This window comes from Phyllobates terribilis, unplaced genomic scaffold (assembly GCF_046119375.1).
Source record: "Phyllobates terribilis strain yellow unplaced genomic scaffold, ASM4611937v1 Scaffold_56__1_contigs__length_8794411, whole genome shotgun sequence".
NCBI lineage: Eukaryota > Metazoa > Chordata > Amphibia > Anura > Dendrobatidae > Phyllobates > Phyllobates terribilis.
Window position 1 is genome coordinate 7,402,208 of NW_027362816.1, and position 10,393 is coordinate 7,412,600.

At 41.7% G+C, this 10,393-nt stretch overlaps 1 protein-coding gene across 1 annotated transcript; it reads right to left on the reverse strand.

The window, feature by feature from the left end:
* Positions 1-8,170: 8,170 nt before the first annotated feature.
* On the reverse strand, positions 8,171-9,720 carry LOC141192295 (uncharacterized). Its single transcript, XM_073661790.1, has 3 exons — positions 9,265-9,720; positions 9,020-9,167; positions 8,171-8,939 (listed from the first exon to the last, which is right to left on the reverse strand). The coding sequence occupies exons 1-3, from the start codon at positions 9,311-9,313 to the stop codon at positions 8,171-8,173; spliced, it is 966 nt and encodes a 321-aa protein (XP_073517891.1). The 5' UTR covers positions 9,314-9,720.
* Between the last annotated feature and the right edge of the window lie 673 nt (positions 9,721-10,393).

A 10,393-nucleotide genomic window follows, 5' to 3' on the forward strand; every position in this document is an offset into this window, starting at 1 on the left:
ATGGGGACAGTGATGATGATCTACTGTACATTCCCTATCAGAGTGTGGGAGGAAACCAATGAAAACACGGCGAGAACGAACAAACTCCTTGCAGATGTTATCCTTAAGCTCTTCCTGTTCAGCTCTTGTTCTTCTTCCAGGCTCTGCTGTTGACGGGGCGTGATTGCCCAAGTCATGGTGATTGACAGCCGGCTTCACAGTGGCCTGTCAATCAGCAGGACATCAGCAGTCACGCCCCGTCAGCACAGCGGAAAATAAGCATCTGCTCTGTTATATGATGTTATCGGAAGCCACAGAATCGCCGTGAGAACCCATCCGTGATTGCTCAAAGGATTGGTATCGGACACTACAGTCAGGTATTAGCAACTACCTGCCTGTAAGTTGTGATGCCCATGAAAAGAAAAAAATAGACCCTGATAACCCCTTTAATGGGAACCTAGCAACCTAGTGCTAACCACTGAGCCACCATGCTGCCCATCTTGCAGTATGTACTTTATCATCATTCTGCCCGCCTTTTAAAAAAAAATGTCCTACTGGTGAGCTTGTGATGGTATTCTGCTGGTATAAAGCAGTCAGTAAGCGGTGACTGAGCTTCCGGGAAAGGGACCAGTAATAATATGGAGTGTCTGACTACCTCCCTCTGTAGAAGAAAAACTGAGAAAAAAGCGTGCTATATGAAGAACCTGATAGGTAGATGTGACGGAAACAGCCAAAAGGCCACTCACCTATTGGAGTTGTGCACCCCTGCACAACTCCGGTGTTAGTGTGAGGATGGAAAGAGCAGGCACGTCTCACCGCAGGGTACAGGTGGCTTGGCATACCACGTGCCGTGCGCTGCAGACCGCCGCTCGTGCTCACCGCTTCCAGGTTCCAAGTTGCAGACCACGTGACCGCCCACAGATCACATGACTCAGGATCAGATGTGCATCACCACAGGTCCTGAAAGTTAGGAGAGTGCAGCCCCTAACCGCAGGTCCTGAGTTGAGCAACGAAAGGGGGATTTTATGGTAAGGGGATTTAAGAATGATTGACTAGAAGCTGCTCCTGCCGCTAACCCCAAAAGGGGGACTGAAAGTGGTCCAAGTTAAATAAAATAAAAAAGCGGTCTATAGGGCGCTAAAAGAATGAACACTAGAGGTAAAAGATTTAGGGCTAAAAAATAAAATACATTTAATGAGCCCTTTTCACAACGCGTTTCGATAATTAACTATCTTCCTCAGGTGGTACAAGGGTATGAGCACAAACATAAAATATATATAGACAAGGATTCACAGTGATTGGTTGATACTAATTAGTTAACCTGGGTCCAAACAAAGGAAACCCTTCATGTGCTGGTGCAAAGTGTCCACATTGGTTTCACATAAGCCACCTTCACATGAATACAAAGTATCAAAAACACATTGGATAAGATATAGAATATGGCAATACAAGTTGGTAAACAGTTATTCAAAAATACATCTGTAGTGCCTACATCAATTTCATAGAAGTCACCTACACATAAATACAAAGAATCGAAACATATTAAGTGAGATATAGAGTAGTAATAAATATTAAAAAACAGTTATTCAAAACTGTAACATAAAAAAAAAAAAAATTACCCCCAAGGGTTAATAGACAAAATTAAGTATATATTTTCAAAGAATATACATCACCAATGCAAAGCACACAAAAACATCACTGAATTATGATGTATTGCAAATTAGCGATGGAAGAAAAAAGAAAAACATTTAAAACATAGCAATTATAATTCCATTAGAAAGGAGAAGGAAATGACCTTAAGAACTGGTTACATTTTCAAGGGCCAAATTCAGACCCTCAGGGGCCAACGTGCCCAACTTGAAGATCCAAAAACTTTCTTTATTAATCAAACTCACTAGTCGGTCGGGGACAGTATCAGGTATGTGGTCTATAATAGTTAGCCTCATATCTCCTGGATCTTTTTGATGAACAATGCTAAAATGTTTGGATACGCTGTGTAATTGATAGCCTATCCGAATGTTATGTCTGTTTATTTAGACGTGCGTGCATAGTTTGTATCGTTCGACCCACGTACTGGAGGTTGCAAGTACACTCAAGCAAATAGATCACATGTGTCGATTGACAATTCACATTGTGTTTGATAGAGAATTTTTTTTCCTGTGGTATCTGATGAAAAATTCTTTTGATTACCACTTTGAATGACTCTACGACATAAACATTTAGCCATATTACAGGAAGACGCCCCGAACAGACACCCCCTTGTGAGGGTTGTGTTCTAGATTTCAAGGATGTGTTACTTGGTGCTATTAAGTTTCGCAAATTTCTGTTCTTCCTATAGATAATGCTCGACTTGTTGGGTATAAAGGGTCCTAAAATAAGGTCACCCTTCAAGATAAACTAGAATTTATTCAAAATATTATGGATGGTAACCCTAGATTGACTAAATATGGTGACCATGCTCCATCTAGTCAAGTCTGAGGCTAATTTATTTCTACTCTTATTTTTATCAGTGAATGACTCAATCCTATCAAGACACATACCCTGTGTAAGGGTTTTAGTTCTGGAGAAAGCATCCATCAATAACTTTTTGGGGTAGCCTTTCTGTAGAAATCGTTTTTTCAATATTTTAGATTCCACTAAAAATTCAGAATCTCTGGTGCAGTTTTTTCGGACCCTCTAATATTGCCCATAAGGGACATTGGTGATCCATTTACTCAAATGTCCATGCACATCTACATGTATCGGTTCAGTCTCTATAGATTGGTGACCAGGGAAGGGCTTTGTGGGGGTGGAATTATAGTTTTTCCTCTCTTTTCTTCTAATAAAAAATGTTGTTGTATAGTTAGTTTTTAAAAAAAATCATTGAGATCAAGATATAAAGAAAACAGTAGGAGAATTAGGGCAGAAGGACAAACCTCGTTCAAGTAATCGGATCTTATCATCGGTTAAAATATGGTCCGACAAATTAAAAATTCCTAAATTCCCATTCGTGCTATTGTATTCTAATCTGCCTTTGTCCTTTTTTCGGATATATCCAGTAGAGGTACCGGGTTTGCGAAGGGTTCGTCCTCTCCCTCTACAATCCCGTTTTCTCTTTTTCTCTTTGGGTGACGTCCGGGCGCAACCCGAAAAAAACTGTGTGATTTTTGAATCCCTCATATTGGGATTCTGAATGTAGGTAGCATTTTTCTCATTCAGAGAAGCCGAAAAATGGGCTCTAGTTGATGATTCTTGTACAGATGGGGTTAAGTCAATTGTCGAAGATACATTTCGTAAAACAAGTAAGGGAACTACAGGATGAGTGATGTTGGTGGTATTAGATTCCTTAACCCCTTAAGCCCCGGGGCATTTTTCGTTTTTGCATTTTCGTTTTTTGCTCCCCTTGTTCCCAGAGCCATAGCGTTTTTATTTTTTGGTCAATATGGCCATGTGAGGGCTTATTTTTTGCGGGACGAGTTGTACTTTTCAACGCCATTACTAGTTTTATCATATCCTGTACGGGAAAACGGGAAAAAAATTCCAAGTGCGGTAAAATTGCAAAAAAAGTGCAATACCACAGTTGTTTTTTATTTATTTATTTTACCATGTTCACTGAATGCTAAAACTGACCTGCCCTTCTTATTCTACAGGTCATTACGAGTTCATAGACACCAAACATGTATAGGTTCTTTTATATTTAAGTGGTGAAAAAAAATTCCAAAATTTGGTAAAAAAATAAAATAAAAAAATAGCGCCATTTTCTAAGACCCGTAGCGTCTCCATTTTTCGTGATGTGCGGCTGGTTGATGGCTTATTTTTTGCGTGCCAGGCTGACGTTTTTATTGATAACATTTGGGGTAGATCCGATGTTTTGATCGCCCGTTATTGCATTTTATTGCAATTTTGCGGCGACCAAAAAACTTAATTCTGGCGTTTAGAATTTTTTTCTCGCTACGCCGTTTACCGATCGGAATAATTCTTTTTTTATATTGATAAATCGGGCGATTCTGAACGCGGCGATACCAAATATGTGTATGTGGGGGTTTTTTTTATATATTTTATTTTGAATGGGGCGAAAGGGGGGTGATTTAAACTTTTATATTTTTTTTTATATTTTTAAAAACTTTTTTTTTTTACTTTTTGCATGCTTCTATAGTCTCCAGAGGAGACTAGAAGCAGCAACTATCCGATCACCTCTGCTACATACAGGGGACGAGCAGGTCCCCTGCATGCAGCAGAAATGGTCCTGTACTATGAGCGCCGACCACTAGGTGGCGCTCATAGCGACAAGATCATGACAACCACAGGCGTCTGCTGCAGACCCTGGGTTGTCATGCACGCCCATTGGCGACCCGCGATCACGTGACGGGGTCGCCGGTGGGCGGGGCTTATGACGCGCTACCTGGAAGCGCGCGTTAAATGCTGCTGTCGGAGATTGACAGCAGCATTTAACTGGTTAACAGCCGCGGGTGGATCGCGATTCCACCCGCGGCTGTTGCGGGCACATGTCAGCTGTAAGAATCAGCTGACATGTGCTCCGTTCAGTGAGGGCTCAGTGCAGCAGCCCTCACTGAACGGAGGGTACGCAAATATGCGTACTAATACGTCCCCGGTAAGTAAGGGGTTAATCCCATCCACAACAGGTGATTCAAACGAAGTGAGAAAGTGTATAGTTGTGCACTGTCAACAAGGATAAATTCTTGAGGTCAACATGGACCTCCATTTGTGTAGATATGGCTGTGGGTGGGGAGTTGATTTCAAGGTCTGATGAAAACTGGACTGGATCTTTATCTATAGAATGGACTATTGGGGCTATATCCAAAGATGTGGGATTTTAGTCCAAAAAGGACTGCATCGTCTGAACAGTGTCTAAATTTTCTGTATCAATTGAAACCCTCTTATTATTTTCTGACCTATTTTTATCTGCCATAGATTTCATGACTCCCATTTTTGTAGAAACAGTTGGTAAAGTTTTCTTGTGCTGTTCATAAAAACTCTTTTGTTTAGGCTATGTGCCCACGTTGCATTTATGAAGCAGAAAATTTCTGCAACATTTCTGCATGTCCCTTGCCAGAAAATCGCGTGCGTTTTTTGGTCGCGTTTTTGACGCGTTTTTGACGCGTTTTTGTATGCGGATTTTACATGCGTTTTTGTAAGCTTATTTCATGCGTTTTTGAGCACAAATAAAGTTATTGAAAAAAAAAAAAAAAAAGATGGAAATCCTGATGTCATTTCCTAGTTCAACCCCTCTTCACCATTTTGTTTTTTGCAAAAGACAGTATGCCACAGGAATTGCAGCCCCTGCGGGTCAGCAGACCATGCCTAAACCTTCTGCTAATGACTTGCTTAAATCTCCTGCACTACAACGTTGAGCAGGTAATATAAACTAAGTTTTTTTGGGGTACATTATTTTTATGTAGTGTGTGTACTAACCTATTATTGTTCTATAGGAGCGTTTAAGGAGGAGAAGACGACCAAAAAAAATTTGGGTGCACCCTATCTTGCAGGAGCGGACGGACAAGGGCCACTTTAATGTTCTCTACCAGGATTTAAGGAGGTAAGATATATGTGAAGAAAGTATAATGTCACCCATCTATGCTGTTTTTTTAAGGTTTTGTTTGTATACTATGTTCCAAAATTATCTTTTAATATTTTTTTTTTCTCTGTTTACTATAGTTTTCCTGAAAAATTTAAACAGTTCTGCCGTCTGAACATTATTGCATTTGATCGGCTGCTAAGCCTTATGTCTCCTGACCTGGACTTCCAAGACACTGTAATGCGAAGGGCCATCTCTGCTGAGGAAAGGCTGCTCATCACCTTGCGGTAAGTTGAATGTTGATTTATATGTACCTGGTTTTGTTCGCCACCCTGCGGTGATGGCTGGTGTACCTGGTTTTGTTCGCCACCCTGCGGTGATGGCTGGTGTACCTGGTTTTGTTCGCCACCCTGCGGTGATGGCTGGTGTACCTGGTTTTGTTCGCCACCCTGCGGTGATGGCTGGTGTACCTGGTTTTGTTACCCTGTGGTGATGGCTCCACTGTGTCTGTCTTTGTGTACATATTTTTGGCTTGACCATGAGATCACCATGCACAGAGATCAGATTGAAAAGGTCACTGATGTGTAAACTCTAGAGCAAACATCGTAGGCAAACACAGACACAAAGTCAAAACACATTATAAATTGATATGTGTGAACTCAAGAGAAAACAAAAGATGACCAAAAAAGATTGAGAATGTGGAGCCCCCCCCCCCCCAAAAAAAAGAGCCCATTGTTGGAATAGTTTTTTGTAATAAAGACCTTAATTTTTTAAAAGATGAATTAATAATGGATAATTACTGTTGGCTTGTATTTCTTTTTATGGCTTTTCTAATTATCTATTTTTCCTTTTCAGATTTTTGGCCACAGGAGAGAGCTATACATCACTGCACCTCCAATTTAGGGTTGGTAAATCCACCATTTCCAGAATTGTGAGGTGCACATGTACCGTCATCTGGCAGAAGTTGCAGCCCATCGTGATGCCTTCTCCAACCGAGGAGACTTGGCTGCAGGTCGCAGCAGGCTTTCAAACTGTGGCCAATTTCCCAAACTGCATTGGTGCTGTCGATGGCAAACATGTGAGAGTTCAGCAGCCACCACGATCAGGATCACGCTTCTTTAATTATAAGAAATTTTTTTCTGTGGTCCTGATGGCGGTTGCTGATGCACATTTCAAATTTGTTGCCATTGACGTTGGTGCTTATGGCAGTACTGGGGACTCTCGGGTGTTTAGATCATCACAGATTGGGCTGCAAATTCTTCAAGATGGCGTAACGCTCCCAGCCCCAAAACCTTTGCCGGGTTCCACACATCCAGTTCCTTTTGTGATGGTATCGGATGAGGCATTTCCCTTACAGACCAACCTGCTGCGCCCATACCCACGAAGGGCACTGAATGCCCGGCGGAGGATTTTCAATTATCGGCTGAGTCGTGCACGCAGATATGTGGAATGCACCTTCGGAATCATGTGTAGTCAGTGGAGGATCTTTCACACTGCCATCCAGTTGGATACGGAGACCGTTGACACTGTAATTAAGGCATGCTGTGTACTCCACAACTATGCTCGTGAGTACAGCACCGAGCAAGATGAGGAGTCACAGCTATCTGAATTAATTCCAGTTGTCAACTCCGGTCAGGGAAGGCCATCCAACTCTGGTGCCAGGGTGCGAGAAACCTTCGCTGACTACTTCATGAGTCCTGAAGGTGCCGTGCACTGGCAATACTCCTGTGCTGGTGTTGAGCAGCCTGACCAACAGAGAAGATCTGATGAACAATAAAAGAAGAACTTCCTCCTTTTTTTTAAAAATAAAAATGTAAAAAAAAATGTTTTTAAAAAAAATAAATTTTGGTTAAACTTAAATTTGTCTAAAATATTTCTTGAATTGCAACCTTCTACATTTTTTTTTTCGACAATACGTCAACGCAAAAGTGAACAACCCACAAAGACCAGAGCCTGTAAATTGGCATTACTACCTAGAGCGCTATTCCCAAGTACTGTCTGCTAAAGTCAACCCTCACCATTGTTATTTGCTTGCGCTAAGAACAGAACTAGCAAATAACAGTGTTGAGAGTAGTATTCATCCAAAAAATAGTTGTGGTCCAAAATATCAAAGTATATTTCTAATTTAAAAACCACTGTATACAGCCGACCACATACGTAGATTAGTTTGAACAAATTTCAAAAATGTAGAGTTCCTCTGACCTGCGCTATGGTGAGCGCAGATCAGGGGAACACTTTTTCATTACAACCCAATCCAACCACATATACACTTGAAAAAAAAAATTAACAGATAGTTTAAATAATTTTTTTAATACGTAATATAGAATAACTGTAAAAAACTTTTTAAAAACACAAAACAACAAACTTCTAGAAAATTTAATCGGACAAACATTGCCCATAACTTGGGAAAAAATTACACACTGTGTACAGCACACCTGTCCTCTAATCAGTTTTGGGCCCTAAAATACGGGCAGCACCTGTAGGTTGTTTAATTATATAAAAAGAAAGACCTTTTCTTACAGTCCCCTACGCCTGATGCCTGGTATAGGTGACCATAAGAAAAGGTCTTTGTTAATTGTCTGATTCTCTAAAACATTGTGTATCTATCGACCTACAGGTGCTGTCTGTATTTGCTAGGGTCTAAAAATGCTGACAGGGAGGGGTAAAATTTTTTAACTACAAGTTTTGAAGGTCTTCTTCAAAGCTGTACCCAGGAAACATTTCTTGAGAAAAAGTAGAGTTGGGGGATGGTCCTCTGATAAATGATGATGCACCATGAGCCATTTGCCGACCATAACTTGGTTGCATATCTTCTGGACGGTATGCTGCAGCAACCTGCCCAAAACGCTGGGTTGCAGCTGCTGGTCGTGGTGGAGGCACACTGGGTTTGAAACAATTAAATATTCCGCATACTACGGCTGGGGGCGAGGGCATAACTGCTGCCTCTTCAATTGCCATGACCATAGCGCCTGCTGCAGTCATGTACATGTTCTGCCTATCTCGTGGCAGAGATCTGATGCGGGCAGCTTGGGCTGAGCAAAATTTATCGATGGCATCTTCCTGGGATGCCCTTTCCACAAGGCTGAGGGTTCGATTTGTGAGTGCTTCAAGCACAATAGTCCCACCCCCGTGGGTTTTGGCCTTTTTTTTGCCCGCCCTTCTCGATGCCACGAGATGAGCAGAACCAGACCCCCTCCCAGTGGGCCTCAACACATCACCAGCAGAGCTTCCAGCGTCACTTGGAGCAGGAGCAGGAGAATCAGTCACCAAACCCGTCCCGATGTCCGCTGGATTGGACAAAGAATGTGAGGGACAACCAGATGCTGAAGATGCCGAAGCAGATGGATCCGGTGAGGAAAGCTGGAAAAAGTCCTCGGATTCCTCCTCTGCTTGCTCTGTGTTTGTGTCCTCTTCTGCTGTTGGGGCCATGATGTTTCCTTCAGTTCTGTATATAATAAAAGGTAAATCCCAATGTAAATACAACATTTTTGGAAACATTTCAATTAATATGTTTTGGGAATTTACCTCCGCAAACTCCTACTGGTTAGTATGAAGGCCAGCTCGTCCGCAAAAGGAAATTTTCTTTTTTTGGGTGATGAGCCACTTTGCACCGACTGGTGATACTTCACCAGCCGGTCGGTGACCGATCTCCACCGATTTTTAATATCATACACTGCAATGACACAACCAAAACAATTTATGAACTGCTTTGACACCAAAAAGTGCAATTATAAATAGATATAAAAATAAGTGTAAAAATCAAAACTTACTAATTTCCTCTTGGGCATCACGTTCAGCATTCACCCACTGGGGATACATTTGGCTCAACACAGAGGCCCAGGCGTCTTTTTTCTTCTGCTTGTCTTTGTAGTCAGGACTAGCTCGGTCCCATATTTCGGGATATTTTTCAATCTACAGTGAATAATAACGTGTGTGAATATTATTTTAAAAACAAAATGGAGGAATAAAAGATTAACCCCCAAAAAAAAATTAAATAAACATATGGAGATATGTACGCACACACACCAACACTAACCCCTCACCTATATTGTACGGTTCTTTCACACGTCAATCTCCGGGACGAGTGTTGATGCCATTTTCCACACACAGCGGAGACCCACACACAGACCCATTGCAAAGCATGCTCGGTCACACTTATCTGTACTAACGTGGATATGTGGACGTGAGAAATCAACCTTACAGCGTATGCAGGAGCTTTCAGTGAATGAACCTACATACACTGTACAATAATCTTTCACTTTAATAAAATCTTTTAACCAAAAAAAATAAGTGGGCTCACGCATAGCTTTAATAAATAGCAAAGGGAAAGCAGACGGTTGTTGGCTGATGTTATAGTCTGTGAAGTAGCCAATAACCATGGACCCTTCCTTTGCTATTAATACCAGGCCGCAGCAGTTAGCTTAGCCTTTACTGGCTACTATATAGGAAGCCCCCCCCAAAAAAAATTACATGGGGTCCCCCTATAAATTGTAGCCAGCAAAGGCTAGCCACTTTGCCTTTTCTGGCTACTATTTATGAAGACCCCCCCAAAAAAAATGACATGGGGTCCCCCTATAAATTGTAGCCAGCAAAGGCTAGCCGCTTTGCCTTTTCTGGCCACTATATAAGAAGACCCCCCCAAAAAAAATGACATGGGGTCCCCCTATAAATTGTAGCCAGCAAAGGCTAGCCACTTTGCCTTTTCTGGCTACTATTTATGAAGACCCCCCCAAAAAAAATGACATGGGGTCCCCCTATAAATTGTAGCCAGCAAAGGCTAGCCGCTTTGCCTTTTCTGGCCACTATATAAGAAGACCCCCCCAAAAAAAATGACATGGGGTCCCCCTATAAATTGTAGCCAGCAAAGGCTAGCCACTTTGCCTTTTCTGGCTACTATTT